Source organism: Ictidomys tridecemlineatus, chromosome 13 (assembly GCF_052094955.1).
Source record: "Ictidomys tridecemlineatus isolate mIctTri1 chromosome 13, mIctTri1.hap1, whole genome shotgun sequence".
NCBI classification, from domain to species: domain Eukaryota; kingdom Metazoa; phylum Chordata; class Mammalia; order Rodentia; family Sciuridae; genus Ictidomys; species Ictidomys tridecemlineatus.
The window spans coordinates 92,105,646-92,130,008 of NC_135489.1; the positions used below are offsets into that span (position 1 = coordinate 92,105,646).

General features: G+C 36.3%; 1 protein-coding gene across 3 annotated transcripts in view; it reads left to right on the top strand.

The window, feature by feature from the left end:
• Positions 1-4,034: 4,034 nt before the first annotated feature.
• Positions 4,035-24,363, top strand: part of Ercc6l2 (ERCC excision repair 6 like 2) — a 110,053-nt gene continuing 89,724 nt past the window's right edge. The window contains exons 1-3 of one of the 3 annotated variants that reach the window (XM_078030545.1): positions 4,035-4,453; positions 7,573-7,997; positions 19,499-19,621. In XM_078030545.1, the coding sequence (XP_077886671.1) occupies positions 4,408-4,453; positions 7,573-7,997; positions 19,499-19,621 (594 nt within the window). In that variant the 5' untranslated portion in view covers positions 4,035-4,407. The remainder of the gene's footprint in view (positions 4,454-7,572; positions 7,998-19,498; positions 19,622-24,363) is intronic. The other 2 variants (XM_078030544.1, XM_078030543.1) reach the window with 2 other exon arrangements.

Consider the following 24,363-nt stretch of genomic DNA (forward strand, 5'->3'; position numbering starts at 1 on the left):
ACTGTCAGTTAAATTGTCGTTTTACTGAAGAAAGGAAATCTGACTTTTCCAATGATCGTTTTCAAGATTCCTTTTACTTTCTTCTGAAATTCTGCTTCAGTGTCTCTAACTACTGAGATACCCTTTCCATGTCTCTAAAATCAAAACGACAATGGAACTCATTATACACCCTCAGTCTAAGAACACCAGGTCTTACTTCTTTGAACATACCCACTTCTCCCCTGGTCTCCCCTTACTTGTAGAACTCAGATGTATTTTTGACTTTTGCCTTCTATCCTCTGTTTTATTTCTTGCCTTCCTTTTGTGTTTTCCATCTTCTGGATCTTTTTACGCTGCATTTTGGGTCATTTCTTTAGATCTTTCAGTTTACAATTTTATATTAAGGCGTGTTTAATGTGCTCTTTACCTTACCATTGGGTTTTAAATTTCAAACATTGAAATTTTCATTTCTAGAAGTTCTTTAATAAACCTATTTGGTATTTGACAGTGCCATTTTTATTTCCTTTCCCATGTTTTCAGTTCAGTTTTTAAAATATCACTATTTTAACGACACTTAAAATTTTTTACCTGAGAGGTACCTGGGATTGAACCCAGGGGCATTAACCACTGAGCCACCTCCCCAGACCATTTTTATTATTTTTTTTTGAGACAAGATCTCCCTAAATTGCTGAGGCTGGCTTTGAACTTGCGATCTTTGGACTTGCCTCAGCCTCCCAAGCCCCTGGGATTACAGACAAGCGCCACCACATCTGTCATGAATTGTTTGATGGGACTTTTCTCCTGAGATGTCTGAGGAATCTCTAGTGTTTCCCTGTAGAATGGATCTATTTCCTCCTTTCTAGCAACCTGGGTATAATTAACCTGGCATTATAGAAATCTATTATCTTGATTTGGGGTTTTCCTGATCATGCAGGTTGTGTAAGTTCAAATCTTACATCTATTTGAGGAAAATTAACATCACCCCTAAAAAAAGATTCCCGTCCAGACAGACAAGTCCCTCTTTTTCACTTTCTCTCTTTCCACGGCCCAGACTTTCCTTTCAGCCCATCATTGCAGGAAGGATATTACCTTCACCATCTGAATGAGTTTCACATCCCCCATGTGTGAGCTTGTGTGGGCTTAAGACCATGTCTTCTGTCCCCACAAGACTGCTACATTCAGACCCTTTGGTAACCAAGATGGCCAAATGCCTCTAGGACAGTGTGGGAGAAGTGCCACCTAACAAGCTAGCTTTCACTTCCCCCCTTATTTATGGCCCATGAGTACTTCACACTTTTTTGAAAGCTTGGCCAGGCATTTTGAGTATCTTTATGAAACTATTTCAACCTGTAGTTTTTTTGATGTGTGTGTGGTGCTGGGGATTGAACCCAGGGCCTTGTACATGTGAGGCAAGCACCCTACCAACTAAGCTGAGTCCCCAGCCCAGTTCTTGGTGTTTTGTTGCAGAATTTCTAGGCTAATCAGCTGGCATGACATGAAATATTGCATGAAACAAAACTGCAGATTTAAATATTTTAATATTTTCTCCTTTCAGTCTTTTGTTGAATTAATTCATGGTTTTGGAGACCTATGAACCACACAAACACATATATTTAAACTTTTGCAGTATAAACATGAAGAGAAACATTTTTTGAATAAAATATTAGAGGGTTCAATCATCTTTCTTCAGAGTCTCTTTGATATTCAAGCAATATTCTTTTTGAAATGTATATGTTGTCATCATTGTATTTTTTCTTTTTGTAGTTTTTTTTTTTGAGGGGGAGGGGTTTAGGGCAGCCACTGCTGCTGAGGCTTGAACCCAGGGCCTTCCACATGCTAAATATGCTCTTATTACATAGTTGCATGTCCAGACCTATTTACATTTTATTTTGAGACAGGGTCTCACGCTACTAAGGAGGCTGAGGCCAGATTCAGCATCTTAGCAAGGCCGTGTCTCAAAATAAAAAATAAAAAGGATTGGGGGTTTATGTCAGTGGTAGAACATCCCTGGGATCAATTCCTAGTACTGAAAGGAAAAAGAAAATGCTGAGGATAGTTGGAGAGGGAATGTTTGAGGATGCCTAATTCTATGAGGTACCCAGTTCACTAAGATGTTTCCATGTCACAAGGATTACTGCTTTATTATACGTTATAACCATGGCAGTGAGGCTAAATAATGCTCAGAAAATTAGGAAACCTTCTCTCCTTTAGTTACAAGGGTTTTCCTCCAATCAGATGATCTCTTTCATTTAAATCACAATTTATGTCTATAATTGTCTTGTAGCTTCTAGTTACAAGGCAGCTCTGTAAGATCTACATCTTAAATCAATGTATCACACACATAATTATTCAAATGGGGAAAAGTCAAACTTCTCTGGTAGTTTTGGGGAAAAAAAAGCTTGACCAAAACTTCCATGTCATTTTGATTTTAGAGACATGAAGAGTTTGAGTAAAACATATACACTCCATCAATTCCAAGAGACGTATTTTTCTAGATTTTACAATTTCCAATATCAGGATGCATGTTAAAAGTCTGAAGTTACAATTATAATCAGTTTGTTTTAATTTTCTTAGCTATACGTGAAATACATCCTACAGTACCTGGTGTCGGAGGTCAGAATCTAGTCTAGAAACCTAATCTAGCAACGTACTATCAATGATTAGCTAAAATACTAAGCTGAACCCATGGCCGTGCGGCAACAAAGCTTTCAAGGGGATGCATTCTATCAGAGTAGAAATGCACATGTCGCTTATGGTGACCAGGCACTGTTTTTGGAGTTTTACTTCTTCATTTTATTTCTTACAAGTATCATTTTGACTTCATTTTCATTATTAGCTTCATTATTAGGAGCAGGGCAGTGAAGCACAGAGAGGTCGAGTTGGTCAGCATCCTACACATGATGGATGATTTAGTGTTTCACTTAAAGCGTTTATCTGCTGGAAAGCAACAAGTATTGCTGAAACATTTGATTAAAACATGCTAATTTTTAATACCTGCCAAACAGAAGTCTATTTGCAGAATGAGTAGTCAAATAGTTTTCCTGAGGCCCTACCAGCAGGCGGAATAATGATCCTCTGCAAAAATATATGGAACCCATAAATATACGACCTTACGTAGCAAAGGGACTTTGCTGATGTGATTAAAGGTGCAGATCTGGAAGTGGGATTATTTTGGATTCAGGTGAGCTCTTAAAAATCAAAGATTCTGGGCTGGGGATATAGCTCATTTGATAGAGTGCTTGCCTCGCATGCACAAGGCTCTGGGTTCAATCCCCAGCACCACAAGAAAAATAATAAATAAATAATCAAAGATTCTTTCCCAGCTGCAATGAACGGGTAGACGGAAACTGCCAAGGGCAAGCAAACAACATTTCCTAAATCCTCCAGAAAGGAATGCAGTCCTTTGATACTTAATTTTAACCTAAAGAGACCCTCATAGGACTTCTGACCTACAAAACTATAAGAAATGAGCGGGGGAAAAGGTGGTGGTGATTGGTTGCAGCAGCAGCAGCAGGAATTGAATCCAGGCTATCTGGGCCACCCTGAACCCAGGAGTACTACACAGCACATGAAACCATTTCAGCACGGGCAGCCACCGAGTCTGGCTCTCGCCACGGCGTCTGGGCGCTGTCGGACGGGCAGTAGCCTTGCGGACGGAGCCGGGTCTGGAGGTCCGCGGGCCCGCGATCCCGGGTCCTGGGCCTGCAGACCCGCGGCGAAGTTCGCGGGAGAGGAGCGCCGAGAACTCAGCGGCATTCCTACGCCCGCCTTCTGTCGACCACAACAGTGGCCGCAGCTGCGATTCACCCGAAGGTGTCTCACCCGAGGCCGCGCGTCCTAGGAGGCGGTCGCTACCCCGCTCCTTACCAGCCCTGACCCGACGCCAGTCCCCAAGCCTTTTCCAATTCCTTTCAGCAGCCAAAGCCGGCTCAGCACGGAGAGCGACTGCAAACCCCGCGATAGTTGCAGTTCCCGCGGGCTTTTCGGATCGGCGTCTCCTGGGGAGAGGATGTCCGGAGGTTGGCCCCGCCCACAGGAGCCGAGGTCTTCTTCTCGCGATACTCTGGTGACAGCTCGAGAGCCCATTCTCGCGGGATTTCCTCAGTCGGGCTTGGAAGTGGCGGTGGGCTGTGGAGGGAAGCCCGACCCTGAGGGGGAGATTAGCTGGGACCCGGTGCCCACCTCCGGTTCCCCACCGGCGGCGGGGCCCGCGTCGACGAGGGGAGCGCCACCTGGCCAGCCTCACCCAGTGCCCCGGCTCGGACGCCGCCGACCCGCTCGGCTGGGCCCTCTGACCCTCTCCCGGCCCCGCGAGGGGCTTGGGGGCGATGCGCGGAGCGCGGCTGGCGGTGGCGTGGGCCGCAGCTGGCCCGCACGCCCGCCAGGGGTTCGGTGCGGCTGGGCTGCCCGGCCCCGCCCCCCGGCCCGATGGATCTGGAGGCCCCGAGGTCGCGCGCGGAATCCGCCCGCAAAGGTATGGACTCCGCGCTTGCCGCGGCGGACACCTGCCTGCGGCGTCGCGCCCGCGCCCCCCCCCCCCCCAGGCCGAAGCGGAGCGCTTTGCTCCCTGGAGTGACAGCTGCCAGTCCGAACCCCTTTAGGGCTGGGACCCATTCAGCGATTCAGGGTGGTGGACCTGGCCTCTGCAGTCAGACTCCCTGCAGCACTGCCGAGCCACCTGGCGCAGTGTCCCCGTCTGTGAACTTGGCGTCAGTGCCGAGTTTTTGTGATTGTTAAATTAGACGGGTGTCTGCAGAGCTTTATGCGATTGCCCACGTGGTGCCGAGACGTCATTCTTCATCAGTGTACGCCCCGTGCCGGGCAGGGGGGTCGTTAAGGAGAGGGGCGAAGGTTGCGATATTTGTTTAGTTCGCTTACTTTTAGTGCACAGTTTTAATACGTGCTGTGTTGAGGCAGGGGTTTATATGCTGCCACAAGTCGTCGGGGAGCTATTCTTGTCCTTAAATTAGTAGCTTACCACATATTGAGTGTTTTTTTCTGATTGCTTATCGACTCGCTTTTCCGTTGAGTAAGGTGTTTATCTCATTAAATAGATGAGGAATTGAGGGGTAAGTCTCACGAAGGACAGTGCCAGCCTGAACTCTGAGGGCTGATATTGTTGACGTTGCCCTTCAGGGTCCTCTAGTATGTACACACGTGTGCCTATAGGAGTCTGCAGGTAAAAGCAAACAGATGAAGCTGCAGAGCAGAGATGGTCACTGGGATGCTCATTTGCAGTTAAATCTAGTCACTTGGCTATTTAGGGAAAGTGCCAGTGGAAGGAACAGAAAGCTTAGGGGCCAGGGGTGGGAGCCTGCTTGTCATATTCCAGTAGCAAGGAGGGTGAATCAAAGAGGGTGAGAGAACAGATCATGGTCTAGCATTACTTTCAGTCCTCCATTCAGTCCAACAGGAAATCCTCCCAATTGAAGCAGTTTGTTCTGGAGTCTGGATAGTGAGAGATTCCTCCCTAGCTCAGACCCTATCTGTTTAGTTCCAGAAATTATCCAAACTCAGGAAGCAGAAAGATACCCATAAGTTATGTGATGCCCTTCACGTTTTTTTTTTTTTTTTTTTTTTTGCACATGCTGAACCACTGAGACACACTTCTTAGACCCCTTTCCCTTTTTTTTTTCTTTGAAATTTCATGTTGAGACAGGATGTTGCTTAGGTTGCTAAGGTGATGGTGATGTGCATTAGGGCAAAGGTCACCAAGCTACTACCCACTCACAGACCAAATCTAGTCTGATACTTCCTTTTGTAAATAAAGTTTTATTAGAACTCAGCCCCATTTGTTTATTATCTGCAGTTGTTTTTGCCTTACAGTGACTAAAGAAAGTATGGCCTGCAAAACTTAGAGTTAGCAAAAAATAGCTAATATCTGACTTATTACAGATATTACAGTAGGCTAGTATTTGCTTTAGAGTGATGGTGGCATGGAGGAAAGTGATATTTTTGAAGTAGAATCAGAAAGATTCTGATGGATTGGATATGGGAGTAATATAAAAAGAGGATTAAGGGTTGACTAATTGTCTTCTACCTTGAAAAGTTAATTATAAATGATCCCAGTTAATCAGATGCAGAAAGACAAGTCATCATTTTTTACATTAATTTTTCTCTGCTTTATAAGATACAATGGCTAGTGAATAATTGGTGCTTCAATCATATGTTGAACAATAGATAAAGAATTAAGTCTTAAAAAGGAGAAGACATTTGCTAGGTAGACAACCTACATCAATCGATGTGTTAAGAGTTGTAGTAAGGGTAACTCTAGGTTTTAATTCTCAAACAGCACTATTGTTAAAACAAGACCCACTGACCCATTTGCTATTTTACTCTTACAGTAGATCAGAGTGTTAATTTCACATTAAAACTCTGTCTTTCAGAATAGTGTAACAGTTCTCAGTTTGGATTGAAAGATTAGTAGAAATGGGGTTTTCCCTGCTTCCTTATGATTGCTGTGATAAAACCTCCTTACCAAAATTAATGGGAATTATGGCTTTACTTTTGAGGAACAATTGGTGAAAAATATCATAAGGAGTTATTCTTGCTTAAGACAATATAAACGTCATATTATAATCATGGATGTTATGAAAATCTAATTAGAGATCATTAGGAAGACTCTAGGAAACTACTTATCTTAATGAGAAATGTGTAAGAAAAATAATTCTTAATATTCTTGTGATCATAGTCATATAATACTTTGGATTCTTGCCGTAGAAATTCCATTTGGAAAAATTTTTACTTAGCTTCCTCTATTTGGTACCTTTCAAATTGTACTAATAGTATACTTTATCAAGAACTCCTCTCCATTCACAGTGCTGTATCTTCAGGATGGAAAATAAACAGTTCAGCACAGGATAAGTTTACAAATATAGAGATCAGACTCCTGAAAGAACAATAGGGTCTTAGAGAACTTAGAATTTCCTAAAAACCTCACTATTTGAAACCTAGAAGGGAAAAGGTTGTGACAAAGCTGTGACATCACCCTGTAATTGGAGTTTCCCTTGTCTAGTTGAATACCAATTGGAACAGTGGTTTAGAAGCAGCAATATTGACCATGGAAAAAAAAGCACCTGTCTCCAGAGAAAGGAGGTGGGAATAATTTTAAAAAGATGCAGACAGATGAACCACAGAAACATTGCTGTCCAAAGGATTTAGCTTACTTTTTACCAAGTCCTACTCAATCTTAACTTTGTCATATCATGAATAATATATAATGTTCGTGAGTCAGTAGGAGTAGTTAAATCAGTGGTTCACCCTGGCTGAGCATCAATCTCATATTTGAATTCAACAATAACAATGAAACAAAATAATAAAACCAGATGCCCATGACCCATATGTACTGAATCAGAATCACCAGGGGTATTATGGCATATCATCAGGATAAGAGTGACAGGAAGTGAATTATATGCCCTTTGTTTATTATAGGACATCTGATAACATATTTTAGGAAAATATCTACACATAAATATATTTTACTTTGTCTCAGTTAATTTAAAAAGATTTTTGGATTCTTTTTTTTCTCATGGTAGTGGATAAGATGTTATTTATAAGCTAGATCTGAAAATTTTCTTTTCTTTATTATTGTAGACAGGTGGCTTCCAGGAGAAAGATGTCTTGCTCCTTCTCCACATGATGAAAAACTTTGTGAAGCAAGCATAAAATCTATTACAGTGGATGAAAATGGCAAGTCATTTGCTGTTGTCTTATATTCAGATTTTCAAGAAAGGAAAATACCTCTTAAAAGACTTCAAGAAGTAAAATCTGCTAAAGTTTGCTCCAGGAGTTTTATATTTGATGATGAAGATTTGGAAAAACCATTTTTCCCAGACCGAAAATTTCCATCATCTGCTAATGCCTTTAAATTATCTGAAGATGGAGACTCTATTCCTTATACTATTAATAGGTATTTGAGAGACTACCAAAGGGATGGAGCTCAGTTTCTCTATGGACACTACATCCAAGGAAGAGGGTGTATTCTGGGTGATGACATGGGACTTGGAAAAACAGTTCAGGTATTTATTCTAGTTAGATTATAATTAAACTTCAATAATGTCATTATATTATGTACAGGAGTGGATTCTGTGTGCAAATCTCTATTTGTACTACCATTATGATGGATATTTGTGTGTGTACATGTGTGTGTGTTTGTTTTTGTCTCACCAACTGGACAGAAAAATCTCAAAATTGACTGTCTCTATTTTATCTTCAATACCTATTTAGTACCTTTGAAATATATTATGTTTTGGCATTACTTGACTTTGGTATTATTTTACCTGTGGTAATATTTACATTATATTTATATAAATTAGTATATACTAATATGTATTGATATATATTAATATTTATATTATGATATCAATTATATTTAATATAAACTTTCTTAATAATACTTTAGGAAGGAAAGTATTCTACATTTGGTATAGGACATGGCATGATTTCCTACAGGTCTTTTATGCATATCATTTTGAGTTTCTCATATCACAAGTTTCCTGATCTGAAATGCCTGAACTACTTAGGTATTCAATTGATGGACATTCCCTTAAATGTATACCAGAGTTTGTATATTGTGTACTTTTCTATAGAGGGTATTTTGTTAGTTTTATGTTGGTGTAAACCAAATTACCCCCAAATTCAGCAGCTTAAAACAATACACATTTATCATCTCATAGTTTCTGTGGGTCAGGAGTCTGTGTGCAGCTTAGCTGGGCCCTCTGGCTCTGCCTCTTTCGGGCTGCTGTCTCATGTTGACCTGGGAGGATGCGCTTCCTAGCTCACATGGGTGTTGGTAGGATTTGGTTCCCTGTGGCTTGTGGGACTCAGGCCTCCCATGCTTCTTTGCTGCTTGGACCTTGTTATGGAACATCTCACAACACATAGCTTGCTTTATCAGGAAAAGCAAGTAATAGGGCAAGAGAGAGTGCTAGGAAATGGAAGTCACGGTCTTGTAACCTAATTACAAAAACGTTGTCCCCTCCTTTTGCCACTTTCTGTTCACTGGAAGAAAGTTGCTAACGCCACTTCAAGCTCAACTAGAGGAAGGTTGTGAATACAGAGAAGTGAGGATTGCTGGGAACTCTATCAGAAGCTGCCTGCCACAGGCTCCTTAACTTAGATGTTCAAAGAGGTCTGTGATCCAAAAGGATTTGAGTTTTGAATCTAGACTTTATGCTGAACAGTCACCCTGGGTTTCCAGAAGTGTCTGTCTAGATTGTGATGAAGGCCTTCTGTGTTTCCTTCCTAGTTGAAGTTATGCTATTTTATTCAGTGATACTTCCATTGGTTAGTGGAGCTTAAAGGTAAGTGAAAAACTCAATTTAACATTTAAAAACAGGGTTTTTGTGTGAAAAGGTAGGCTAAAATAAAATCCTCCAATATTCATAGCATGTTTGCTTTTAGCCATCCTCTGTGTTTCTTTACACCCAGGCAATGAAGGTGGTTTAGGCCTCCACACGGGAGGTGCTGAGTTGTTAGTGGGATAAGTGAATTTGTTTGCTTGGGAGGGTAGATAACAAGAATAAAGAAAGGAACCTTCGGGATTTGACCAAGATAAGTGGAGAAGTTCTAAAGGAAAATAAGAAAGCTCTGGTATGACTAGCTTTACATATACTTGTACTGTTTTGTATGTACTAGAATGTTCTTTAGTATTCTTTGACTAATCATTGCGTGTGTATCTTCAAAATCAGAAACGTGACGGTATTATAAAAAATGACCATCTAAAATGAATACAGTTCAAATTGTGCACATTTAGCCTCAAATTAGAAGCTCATCTTTCATGCCCAAGCTCCTGTTTACAAAGAAATTCCCTTTATTTTCCATTTTACAGGATTATTTTTAACGGCTGATCTTACTGCAGAGTTGCTGGTTTCCTTGGAAGGCTTTGAGCTGCTGTGTTATGTACTCTGTGCCATGAAAGTCTTAGGAAATAGTTTTTGTACTGATTTGATACCAGGCTGGATTTGTCTGATCCTTTGGGACTCACTTCTTTGATTATTGTTGTAACTTGAAGAATAATTTCTATATAAATAGACCATTTAGCAGAGCTTCTATAGATTAGATATAGATATAGATATAGATATAGATATAGATTGAACCAATTGAAGAAATGTGGACAATAGTTTATGAGTTCATTCGAATTTCAAAATACTATCGAATTGGGTAATGAAAATAGACCAGCGGCGTTTACTATTTTAACTATGGTTCTGTCTTCTTTTCTTCTTCATCCCCTGGTCCCTTTTCCTAATTTTAGCCTCTGCGTTTTCTCCTTTTTGTTTTCAAACTTGGTCATATAATGAAATTAAACTTTTTTTTGAGATGAGATATCACTACATTCTCCAGGTTATTCTAGAACTCCTAGATCGAAGCAATCCTCCTGCCTCAGCCCTCTGAGTAGCTGAAACTATAGGCACCCAGCTTTTTCTAAAGCTTGTTTTACATACCAAATAGTGTCTTTCCCTTATTTTAAATTTAAGAGGAGACAAATTTGATATTTTGTATTCCACCAGGGGTGAGGATTGAAAAATGTCCATTTGGTGTGGTGACAAAGAAGTCATTAGTATCTTCAGCAAAAGCTATTTTGCTGGAGTTTGTGTTAGTTTTATATTGAGTAAATGAAAACATGGAAAGGAGAAGTGTACTTACCTCTTTAAGAAATGTGACTTTGTGTACTATAGTGTCACAGCCACATCAGTGTTTATAGCAGCTCAATTCACAATAGTTAAGCTATGGAACCAACCTAAGTGCCCTTAACAGATGAATGGATAAAGAAAATGTGGTACATATACACAATGGAATATTACTCAGCCATAAAGAGGAATGAAATTATGGCATTTGCTAGGAGATGGATGGAACTAGAGACTATCGTGTTAAGTGAAATAAGCCAATCCCCCCCCAAACAAAGGCTGAATGTTCTCTCTGATATGCGGATGCTGACTCACAATGGGGTATGTGGGGAGAAGTGACCAGATTGAACAGGGGGGAGTGGAGGCACAGGAGGGGGAATGGGAATGGGAAAGAGAGCAGAATGAATTGGACGTCAATTTCCTATATTCATATATGAATACATGACCAGTGAATTCCACATCATGTACAACCTCAAGAATTGGAAGTTATGTTCCATGTACATACAATGTCAGAATACATTCTACTGTCATGTTTAACTAAAGAGAACAAATAAGAATAAAAAGAAATGTGACTTTGGAAGGGGACAGGAGTGACCTAGTAGCAGTTGAAGGAAGTGGTGTGGGATTTTAAGGGAGTTTCTTCTTTGTGGTTTTATGTTTGGGGATCAGACATTCTTAAGTATTTTTTAAGTGAATTGAAAGGTTCTAGTTAAGAGGGAATAGTTGAATATGCAACATATATAAATATATGTACACAAATAGAAATTAACAAAAAGTAGAGTTGCATAATCACTACTATTTTATAATCAGCTTTTTTTTCTATGTTGTCAAAGGTTTTAAACTGATTTTTTTCTCCAACATCTTATCAAACTTTTCAAACAAAAAGAAGAGTTAAAAGAATTGTGCAATGAAAAGCTATATATCAGCTACCTAGATTTTGTTAACATTTCATTCCTCATGGTTTTATCACATACCTATCCATCCATCAATCTAACTTTTGCTACATTTTAAAGTGGCAGACATCTGTATATTATATCCACAAACACTTAAGTATGTATTTCATTAACTAGAGTTCAATACTTTTAAATAGCCTCTGAGGAATAGTTGCCTAAAATTAAAGTGAATATATATAAGGAGTGAAAAAATATATATATATATACTTTTTAATGCATATATCATTCACATATATTTCAATGTATGTGTGTTTATGTGGGTGCCTGTATTTAATTAAAATAAGATTACAAATCATAAAAAGGAAATATCTTCAACATACTGTTCAAGGAGTTTTGAAGTGTATATGTCTGGTAATCAATATGTTGATCAAGATACAGAATGATTCTTTCATTCTACCAAATTTACTTATGTCCCTTTCCAGTCAATACCCTGGTTACCTGAACTTTTCATTACACATTGTCTGTGATTCAGTGTTAAATTATATTCCAAGATGTTGTCGGAGTCCAAAATGTTATGAATATTTATATGAAGAAATTCAATCATTTCTAAGCTTCAGTTACTTATTTTTGAATATAAAATTTTGAATATAAAACTTTAAGCTTAACTGATTCAAATACTTACAAAGTGTAAATTCTGAGCATGTATCAAAGATCTTTTACTTAGGTAATATTAAAAATATTTAAATTGTCTAATGCTTAAATAAGGTTATTTGCCTCCTTTAATTTATGTGAGCCAGTTTGTTCACATTAATCTAATGCCTGAATTATTTAATAGATGTTTATTTTGTATTCTTTTGTTTACTTTTTCCTACCCATGCCCCTTCAGTGTATATTCTCACCACCTTTTTGTCCCTAACCCCTCAATCAACTGAATTTCACATTACTGAATCGATCAGAATACCTATCATCTAGACTTTTCCAGCACCTAACACAGTGCCTGTCATGTAGTAGGGAGTAAATACAGTTTTATTAAAGCATTAATGAATTTTAGATTGAATTGGGTAATAGTATGGTTCTGTGGTTATCGCTTTTATTTAATTATGTGCCAGGCTTTTTAATGGACATTTTTCACTGAACATTTGTATTAATTAGGTATTATTGCCTCTATTTTATTGATGAGAAAGTAAAATTTATAGAGCAGTTGTATAAATTGCCTATGGTCACATAAATAGTATAAAGCTGGTTGGTCAAATTCTGAAGTTTTGCTGTAACTCTTGCAAATTAAAATGCAAATTTTGTTAGACTATTTTAAGGCTTAGGATAAGATTTGACCATTCTTGGTATAATATTATTTTGTAATCTTTTTGACAGCATAATTTCCTCAAAATCTACTATATTATAACACTTAAGATTATGTATAGGGAACCAAGTTTCCTTACTTTAAAGGAATGATACTACAAAAATAGCTACTGGTTATTGGATTATTGATATGTACTAAAACACATTATATTCTTTTTTTTTGCTTTTTCAAAGAACAAAAATAACTTTGATGATGCCATTGTACACAATGAGTTCTTATAAAAATGTAAGCTATAATTTTTTTTTTAATTAGGTGAAATACACATAACATAAATTACCATTTTAAAGTATACAATTTAGTGCACTTATAATGCTGTACAGCTCCCACTTCTCTCTAGTTTTCCAAACTTTTTCATCATACACCCATATCCATTGTGTAACAATTTTTTTTATTTCTCCCTTCCCTCATCCCATAGCAGCCGTAGATTTTCCTGTCTCCATGGATTTTCCTCTTCTGAATATTTCATATAAAAGAAATCATGCAATATATGACATTTTGTGACTGATTTCTTTCACTTATGGTAGTGTTTTCAAGTCTAATTCAAGTTGTATCCTGCTTCCTTTATATGGCTGAAAAATATTGCATTGTATATATATAACACAGTTTATCTTTTTATCCTTTGATGGACATTTTGACTATTATGAATATTTCTTCTAAAAACATTAATGGACAGGTTCTATATAGACATGTGTTTTCATTTCTCTTGTATGCAATTTTTGTAGTGGAATTCCTTAGAGTGGAATTACTGGGTCATCTGATAATTCAATTTTTTTTTTTTTTTTTGCCTTGAGGAACTAATCATACCATTTTCCACAGTGCCTATACCATTTTACATTCCCACCAACAATGCACAAGGTTTCCTGTTTCTCTGTCTCATAAATTTTATAATGTCTTTTCATTATAGCCTAGTATTTATAAAGTGATATCTCATGATGAATTCAATTTGCATTTCTCTAATGCTGTATGATGTTGAATGTCTTTTATGTGCATTTTGGCCATTTGTATATTTTCTTTGGAGAAATAAATATTTTAAATCTTTTGTCTGCTTTTTAGTTGGGTTGTCTTTTTTATTATTGAATTATAAGAATTCTTTAAATATCTTAGATATTAAACCCTTATATAATATGATTTGTAAATATTTTTTTCCCATTCTTTAGGTTGTCTCTTCATTTTCTTAATACTGTTTTATGATGCACAAAATTTTTTAATTCTTATAAGTACAGCTATTTTTATTTTGTTGAACAAGCTATAATTTTCATGAATGTGTGTATTAATAAAAGAGAGTCATTCATTCTATCCATTATTCTTCCTCTTGCTGATTTCACTTGAATATGGGTCTTGAAGACCTTCCTTTCTGTTATTAGGGTCTACTTTTTTATGACTTTTATGTCTTCTTGATGAATTCACCACTTTATCATTATGAAATATGCTTACATTTTTGGCCATACTCATTTTGAAATGTCCTTCACTTGATATTAAGATACTCACTCCAGTATGCTTGCTTTTAAATGGTATTCCCCCCCCCAATCCTTTATTTCAAGCTACCATTGTCTTTCAAAGTGTATCTTTTGTACATAGCTCTTTTGTCTGTTGTGACAATCTCTGACATTTAATTGGAGTCTTTAGTCCATTCTAAAAAATATCTATCAATCAAAAGAAGGCAGGAAGGAGTAAGAGTAGCTTTTACAATGTTGAGATATGTTCCTGTTATCCCTAATTTTTCTAGTGTTTTGAACATAAAGGGGTGCTTTGTTTTGTCAAATGCTTTTTCTGCATCTACTGAGATGATCATATGATCCTTATCTTTAAGTCTATTGATGTGGTGAATTACATTTATTGATTTCTGTATGTTGAACCAATCTTGCATCCCTGGGATGAATCCCATTTGATCGTGGTACATGATCTTTTTGATATGATTTTGTATTTGATTTGTCAGAATTTTATTGAGAATTGTTGCATCCATGTTCATTAGAGATATTGGTCTAAAGTTTTCTTTTTTTGATGTGTCTTTGCCTGGTTTTGGAATCAGGGTGATATTGCTCCCTTTTTTTCTATTTCCTGAAATAAATTGAAGAGTATTGGTATTAGTTCTTCTTTAAAAGTTTTAAGGAACTTGACTGTGTATCCATCTGGTCCTGGGCTTTCCTTGGTTGGTAGACTTCTATTTCGTCACTTGAAATTGATCTGTTTAAATTGTTTATATCATCCTGATTCAATTTGGGCAAATTATATGACTCTAGAAATTTTTTAGTGCCTTCAATATTTTCTATTTTATTGGATTACAAGTTTTCAAAATAATTTCTAATTATCTTCTGTATTTCTGTACTGTCTGTTGTGATATTTCCTTTTACATCATGTATGTTAGTAATTTGAGTTTTCTCTCTCCTTCTCCCTTAGCATGGCTAAGGGTCTGTCAATTTTGTTTTTAAAAATTTTTTCAAAGAACCAAGTTTTCTGTCAATTTTTTGATTGTTTCTTTTGTTTCAATTTCATTGATTTCAGCTCTGATTTTAATTATTTCCTGTCTTCTGCTTTTGGTGTTGATTTGTTCTTCTTTTTCTAGGGCTTTGAGATGTAATGTTAAGTCATTTATTTGTTGACTTTTTCTTCTTTTAAGGAATGAACTCCATGCAATGAACTTTCCTCTTAGAACTGCTTTAATAGTGTCCCAGAGATTTCAATACATTGTATCTGTGTTCTCATTCGCCTCTAAAAATTTTTTAATCTCCTCTTTGATGTCTTCTGCAACCCATTGTTCATTCACTAACATATTATTTAGTCTCCAGGTGTTGGAGTGGCTTTTATTTCTTATTTTATCATGATTTCTAATTTCATTCCATTATGATCTGATAGAATGCAGGGTAGTATCTCTACTTTTTTATATTTGCTTAGAGTTGCTTTGTGGCATAGTATATGGTCTACTTTACAGAAGGATCCGTGTGTTGCTGAGAAGAAAGTGTATTCTCTCATTGAAGGATGAAATATTTTATATACGTCAGTTAAGTCTAAGTTATTGATTATATTATTGAGTTCTATTGTTTTTTTGTTAAGCTTTTGTTTGGAAGATTGATCTAGTGATGAGAGAGGTGTGTGTCACTCAAAATTATTGTGTTGTTGTTTATTTCACTCTTGAACTTGAGAAGAGTTTGTTTGATGAATGTAAGATGCTTCATTGTTTGGGGCATATAGATTTTATAATTGTTAAGTCTTGTTGGTGTTGGTGTATGGTTCCCTTGATCAGTATGTAGTGTCTTTCTTTGTCCTTTTTGATTGACTTTAGTTTGGAGTCTACTTTATTTGATATGAGAATGGAAAGCCCTGCTTGCTTCCGCAGTCCATGTGAGTAGTATGATTTTTCCCAACCCTTCACCTCTAGTCTGTGGATATTTTTTCCTATGAGACATGTCTCTTGGAGGCAGCATAATGTTGGATCTTTTCTTTTTTTTTAATTTTATTTTTTTGATCCAGTCTTCTAGTTTGTGTCTTTTGATTGGTGAGTTTAGGCCATTAACATTCAGGGTTATTACTGAGACATGATTTGTATTCCCAGCTATTTTTGTTTAATTTTGATATTTAACGTGATTTGGTTTCTCCTCTGATTAAATTTTCCTTTAGTGTAATCCTTCCCTCTGCTGATTTTCATCATTGTTTTTTATTTCCTCTTCTTGGAATATTTTGCTGAGGATGTTCTGTAGTGCAGGCTTTCTAGTTATAAATTCTTTTAACTTTTGTTTATCATGGAAGGTTTTTATTTCATCATCAAATCTAAAATTTAGTTTTGCTGGATATAAGATTCTTGGGGTTGGCATCCATTTTCTTCCAGAGCTTGGTATATGCTGTTCCAAGATCTTCTGGCTTTCAGGGTCTGGGTTGAAAAATCTGCTGAGATACAAATTGGTCTCCCCCTATATGTGATCTGATTCCTCTCTCTTGTGGCTTTAAGAGTCTATCCTTATTCTGTATGCTGGGCATTTTCATATAATGTGCCTTGGTGTATATCTGTTGTAATTTTGTACATTTGGTGTCCTCTAAGCCTCTTGTATTTGGTTTTGCACTTCGTTCTTCATGCTTGGGAAGTTTTCTGATATTATCTCACTAAAGAGATTGTACATTCCTTTGATTTGAAACTCTGTGCCTTCCTCTATCCCAATAACTCTTACATTTGGTTTTTTGATGCTGTCCCGTAATTTTTGGATGTTCTCTTCATGGTTTCTAACTTTCTTCACTGTGTGATCAACTTTATTTTCCAGATTGTATACTTTGTCTTCATTATCTGATGTTCTTTCTTCCAAGTGATCTACTTTGTTGGTTATGCTTTCTATTGAGTTTTTAATTTGGTTTATTATATTCTTCATTTTAAGGATTTCTGACTTGTCTTTTTTTTTTTTTTTCAGGGTCTCTATCTCTTGAAGTAATCTTTTGCTACCTGTATTTGCTCTCTTATCTCATTGTTGGAGTGGTCAATTTTTGCCTATATTTGCTCATTTAGGTCATTCTTTAATTCACAGATCATTTTAATTATGAACCTTCTGAACTCCTTCTCTTACATTTCATCAACTTCACTGTCCATGATTTCTTTTATTATAGTGTCCTGGTTTGTTTGGGGGCACTTTCTTCCCTTGTTTTTTCATATTGTCTATGTGTCTTCCTTTCTTGCAGAGTGGATCTGAGATATTACAGTTTCTTCCCTTTATTCTTGTATACCTCACCTTGATGTGGGGCTTCTAGACCCTGCTGGTGTCCCTCAGTATATGCTACTGCATCTAAAGGTGGTGGTGGCAATAGCTGAGGTAACTCAAGATAACAGTTAAGGTGCCCCAAGAGGGAAGCAGAGATGGGACTGAAAGGGTGGGCCTCACACTCCCTTTGGGATGCCTGCTCTGAGATGCAGCTGCTTCTAGGCCCTGTCTGCTATCAAAATGTTAGGATTACTGCCTGGGGAAGGCTATGGTGATGACGGTAGTGTCCCAAGATGGAAGTGGGTTAGGCTTAGGCTCTCAGGTATGTGTGTGTGTGGGAGGTGAACTCAGACCTACACCAGACCTGGGTCCTACGAAAGTCAGTGTGAAAGGCTCTGAGCTGGGCCTGGGCTCCCGTGGTGGTAGTCTTTTGGTCGGAAGAGGCGGCCCTGTGACAGAGGCTAGGCTCTGGCCCGTGTCTGCCCCGTGGGTGGAGGGGTGGACCGGGGCCTGTAGTTATTTTCTTTAGTGTGGCTCTTTTAGTGATGAATTGACCCAGTTTTTTGTTATATAAAATTATCTTTACTCTTCATTCTTGAATATTTTTACAGGGTATAAAAATGTAGGTTGCTTTTATTTTCTATGAAACTTTGAGAATATTCTGTGTTGTAGGTCTTCCATTGTTTTTAGTGCAGGGCCAGCTGTTTATCTGCCTATTAGCAGCTTTATAGGTAGTTGTTTTTTCTTCCGTTTTTAATATTTATTTTTTTCTGTGTAGCACCTATTTGTGGATATTTGTAAGGCTTTTAAAAAATAAATTTTAATTGTAGATGGACACAATACCTTAATTTTATTTATTTATCTTTTTGTGGTGCTGAGGATTGAACTCAGTGCCTCACACAAGCCAGGCAGGTGCTCCACCACTGAGCCACAACCCCAACCCCTGTAAGTTTGTTTTTTATTTTTGTTTTGATTGGTCCCCAGCTCCCCTTTGGTTTGGTGTTCTTATTAGATATTGAATCTATGCTTTTTATTTTTTATTTTTTGGATAATTTTCAACTTTGATTTCTTCAGATATTTCTCATGTGCCATTCATTCTTCTGTCATTTGTGATTCAGATTATTGGTATTTACATGTTTAAAATATCTTTTTCTATAGTTTTTCTGATTCTCTCAGTTTGTTTTTTAGTTTTAATATTTCTATAATTTATTTTTAAGTAATGATCAGTTCTTTCCCCCATATAGAACCCTCATACACCTTCCCTCTAGTCTTTAAAACAATCATGCCAATATTATTTTGCCATTTTTATAGATAATATTTAGAGAGATTAATTACCTTGTTCATGTTCACGTAGCTGTCAAATATCCAGAGCCAGTGTCTTATTGATTCAGTATTTCTTGCTGCTTGTATGTGAAATGATGTGTTCTTTTTTCTATCTTTCTTTCTCACTTGATTTTTGGGTAGTAGCTATAATTCAAAGTGGTGGTTGTATTGATGAATTATATTAGATTATCTTAAAATAACATTCTGTCATTCTACTTTTATTTATTAGATGAACAAAAATGTACAGATTTATGAGCCAAATATTACTCTTGTTTTGGAGTTATTTTTCTACGAGGAAAGAAGAATTTATACAGTTTATTCTAATAGAGGATAGGAAGAGATAGTTTCATGGATAGAACCAAATAAGAAAGTAATGTCCTTCCTGATGGAATTACGAAAATATTCACTGAGTGGGTACTACCTAGCATGGAAGACATAGCAATATGCTTTTTCCTATTATAATGTACTTGTTTATTGATACAAGTGAGGAAAATCAATACTAGTTTTTCATTTTATATTTCCCTTCAACAAATCTATTTTTATGTACTTTGTCACTAATTGGATAGTCATGTAATCAGTGATATTTTGTATCACAATACATTATCCACAATGATTAAAAAAATATTTCCTTTATCCCAGGTTATTTCATTTCTGGCTGCAGTGTTGCATAAAAAGGGAACACGTGAGGATATTGAAAATAACATGCCAGAATTTTTACTAAGAAGTATGAAGAAGGAACCGCTTTCTTCTATAGCAAAAAAGGTAAAGTATATAGAAATATTCAACTCATGAAGCTGGAATTGCAGAGGCACAGAGGAACATTTAAACGTCACACAACATACTATAAATCTAAAACTAAGAATTTAAAAACATTAAAATATTTATTTCATAGACCTAATTTTTGAAGGATTACCAGTTTCATCCTCTAGTTAAATTTGATTGTCTCTCAGAATGGCAGAATATAATTTCAGCTTGAATTTATTTTGAGATTTAAATCTATTACTTGGTTATATTTACATGATTTGCTCAGATTTATTTGTTAAGCTTCCATGAATGCATATATAAAGTTAATTGAAGTCTTCATTATGTTGGTTTTTTTAATGCAAGAATGAAAAGGAGACAGTTATGGATATTGGTAATGAAAGTATGTCATTGATATTTAAAGTTGCTTAGGGGACTGATTAGGTCTCAAAACTATGAAACAAATTCTCCCTATTCAAGGAAGCTGAAACTTGAAAGACTAAATATCTGCTCGTCTCTGTCTGTGTGACTGTGACTGCTATTCATATTCTTACTCCAGCTTTCTACTTCATAAATATATGTTTATAAATATACACAGTTATTACAAAAATAAGATTTCTAATAAAGCAGTGCAATGCACCAAAAGTATATTATACTTCTGTGTCTTTTATATTATCCTCAGCATCCAGGAAACTGGATGAGAACAAGGATGAAGTGATTTTATGAGATCATTATTTTATTATGATAATGAACTACTTGCCACAAGTTTTAAAATAGCCTGCTTCATACAAATCTTATGTACAAGATTACTGAGAAGTCCAAGTTTACTTTTATCTATTGTAAGGGCTGTTTGTAGGCAGAATTTTGAGAAGTATTGACTTAAGTTATTATAATTAAATTCTCTTATTATTTTTAATAGCATTAATGCATCCTGTCAGATTTGATTGGATCCTAAAAAGCATGGTGATTGATAATGTATCTAAGTATTGGAGATTGAAGTATTGCTTTTAGCCCTGGATTTAGTTCTTTTGTTCTAAATTTAGTGCAGGGCTTATGTATCTTTTGTGTGCTACTTGTGATAATTAACAGATGGGTGGGGTGGGGTGGAAAGGGAAGTGTAAAGTAATATTTTAAAATTTAAATATAATTAAAGATATTTAAAATATTTTAGAACAAGAATAGGAGGAGAGAAAAGTACTTATTTGATGGTATGATAAAATATACTGATAGCTATCTCAGTTGTCATTAATGCCTCTTTTTCTTTCTTCTCTATGAATTTGTGTGTGTGTGTGTAAATTCCTTGCTATAATACATATTGCTATTATTCTGTCTTCTTTAGTTGACTTATTTATTGATTTATATTCAGCCTTTTTATATTCTAAAACATTTTGTTAAAACTAAAATGTTCCTTTTTTTTTGGCGTGGGACAGTGCAGATAGTGAGGTTTGAACTAAGGGCCACTCAAAAAAACTGAGCCACATCCCCAGCCTTTTTTTGTATTTTATTTAGAGACAGGTTCTCACCAAGTTGCTTTTGCTGAGACTGTCTTTGAACTCGAGATCCTCCTGCCTCAGCCTCTTGTGCTGCTAGGACTACAGGCATGCACCACCATGCCTGGCTTAAAATGTTCCTTTGAGAACTGCTTCAGCTGCATTCCATAGATATTGATATGATCTTTTCATTATTCTTTTCTAAATTATGTACAATTTATTTTTCTTCTCTTTTACCCAACTACTATTTTAAAGAGAAGTTTTTAAATTTCCAGGAGAATAATATTATTCCAGATGAATAATATAGCCTCAGTGTTTTCTCTGTGGTTAAATTCATGGTAAAGTGCCGGGTTTCTGTTAGCAACTAAAAGGCTGAGGGGGTCACTTCATTTGAACTGGGCTAACTGGGCTGCGCAAAATAACCACACAAGAGACACAAATACCTTTTTCTTTGGGTTCGCTGTGACAGCTCCTCTGACCTTAAGGGTCCACAGAAAGAGAGAGAGTGAGAGCACACAGTGACCCCTTTTATTGAGGAGAAACTATTCAAATGAGGCAAGGGGTCAGGTTTCAGGGGGCTGAGTCTATCTTCATGATGTCCACTGTCAGCAGGTTCACTGACACCTAGGTAGGCCACACCCAAGGGCACAGTAAGAGAAGAGGACACACACAAGGCACTTCCATGGAAGATTCTATCCTAAACAGGGCAAGGGGTTATATTACAAAGGAACAGGTGAGCATAGCTTCACCCATGGGGCTGTAGCAAGACACACCCATGCACGAGACATCGACCCTTGAACCCATAGTAAAGTGTTTTTAATGTTCTGATGTTGTACTTTGTGTAGTCTTTGTTTTCAAATGTCTACTTATGTCTTACATTCTTTGTTATTATGGTCATACAGTATTTGTATTTAATCACTTTGTTAATTGTATTAAAATTCTTGATGCTGTTTTGATTTTCTTTATATTTATTTGAGGATTGAATCCTAACAGAAATATAATAAATTTTCCTGCTGTGACTTTGAGTTTGTTCATTTCTTTTTGTGTTTGTAATGGTTTTTGCTTGTTCAACATTGTCAATTCTTGTTTCATACTTCTTGTTTGTATATTGCTCTCACACTTAATTGGCAGTTTATTTGCATGTAGAAATCTAAGTTTAAAGTTTTATCTTGTGAGTTTACCAAGATAATTTTATTATGTTCTGTTAATTTATATTGCATATGAAGGTTCAGTGCTGAACTGACTTGTTTTTCCTTGAAAAGGAAAATTTTTGAGGGTGTTGGGAGTGTTTAGGACTTTATCTTTGAAATTCAAACATTTTCCTTGTTCCTAACACTCAATGTAGAATTCTTCCAAATAAGTTCCACTTTAGAAAAATGTACCCAGTATTTTATGTAGGGGAAGCTGGGGACTAAAATCAGCTTCTTTGGCAGATAATTGACAATCTGTACCTTCTTAAGAGTCACTCAGCAGTTTCTTTTCTTGACCCTGAGCCTCAGCAGCTCTGTATGGGTTTGTTTTGCTTCTTGTTTCAGATTCCTTTTAGGAAAAGTGCCTTTTCCTGCTCTTTCATAGATGCAGGATGGACTCCTCAGTTTATGTCAGTTCTTATCTGCTCCTGTACTGTTTGGATTTGCTGATAGTGCCCCTCTAGGCACTCTATCACTATTAGAGATCTATTTTTATATTTGTTCTTTTGTTTTATTGGTGTCAGCACATACATGTGTTCAGTTAATCATTTGAACTGGAATTTAAAGTTTTTAATGAGCTCATCATTGACATCATATAGTATTTCCCAGAAATAAATACAAAGTTATGACTGATGAAATTCTGGAAACATCCGTCTGTATTGGTCCATTTAAAGCAATGTGCATTTTTGAAAGTTAGCTAACAGAACAAACAAGTTTCTTTACACTTATTATGCTAATGCCAAAATTACAACAGAATCCTGAAAAATTAATATCAGAACTCCTTGAACCCCTTTTCCTTTTTAATGAATTGAATGTTACAAATTAAGGAGTGGTAGATTTGAAGAATGTGTGCAGAATATGATACATCTCACATACATTTATAAACTTTTCAACTGAATAAATCATCAAAAATGCATGAAATAGATGTGCCAAGAATAAATTCCTAAAGGGAAAGACATGAACTGTGCATTTCAAATACTGATCTTGGAAGGATTCTTTAGATTTAGGCTAAGTTTAGATTGTAGTTCAGTCTGTATGAAGATGAATCATAGTAAATTTATTTTAAAGTATTACTATCTTGTATGATAAAACTTTAGAGATTCTAAGTGAAATTCATCATACAGAGGAGGAGCTTATTTTTGGCATTTACAAAACCAGCATAAGCAGTAATATTAGTGAATGAACATAAATACTTTCAATTATTTTATTTACTAAAAAGAATTTCTTTCGTCCCCCTTACTAGCAAGAAGATTATGTTGCAAACAAAGCCACTATGAACATCCTTATGCATTTATCTTGGCAAATTGTACAGTTTTAACTGTTGGATAAATTCTTGGTATTGCAATTGTATTATAGGTACTACTGGAATTGTAGAAAACTTACTTACAAGGGCTCAGGTGGAATTTGGACCTAATATTTTCATATTGTAAAATCCAAAATTAGAAGGAGGTCTACAAGTGGATTTAGTACTTGGAACCCTGAGTTTATATTTGAAAGTAGGAGAAAAATGGAATCATAGGATAAACTCCAAAGGGTAAAAGTATTTTAAATGAACCGACTATGACAAGAAAGTGCTCATATATGTTTCATGATGGGATGGGGAAAGGAACTCTCACATTCAGGAGGTTAGTCGTCTTCTCTTTCTAAAACATAGTCACAGATATGACTTCTTACAGGTGATTAATGGCTTAGATGAAATGTTGCACAGAAGGGAGGGCAGTATGTAAAGCAGTATATTATTATTTTATTTTCAGTATGTTTAATCGGATCATCTATCAGGTAACGTTTTTTTAGAAAAGAAGCTGATAATTCTGGTAAATATAGCAGGTTAGGAATATTGGTAATAGTGAGACTATTAAAAGTTAAACCTTAAAAGTTTCTGAAGACAGCAGTATTCAGAGTAAGTACAGGAAATATCAGTAGAATGCTAAAGCATTCATGTGAAAAATAAATATGTTAGTAATCTTAAAAAGGACTGTTTTTGCTGAAGGCTGTGCTAGTTAGCTTTCTGTCACTGTGACAGAATAATTGAGATAAATGTTGTATAAGAAGAAAAGCTTTAATCTGACTCACAGTTTTGGAG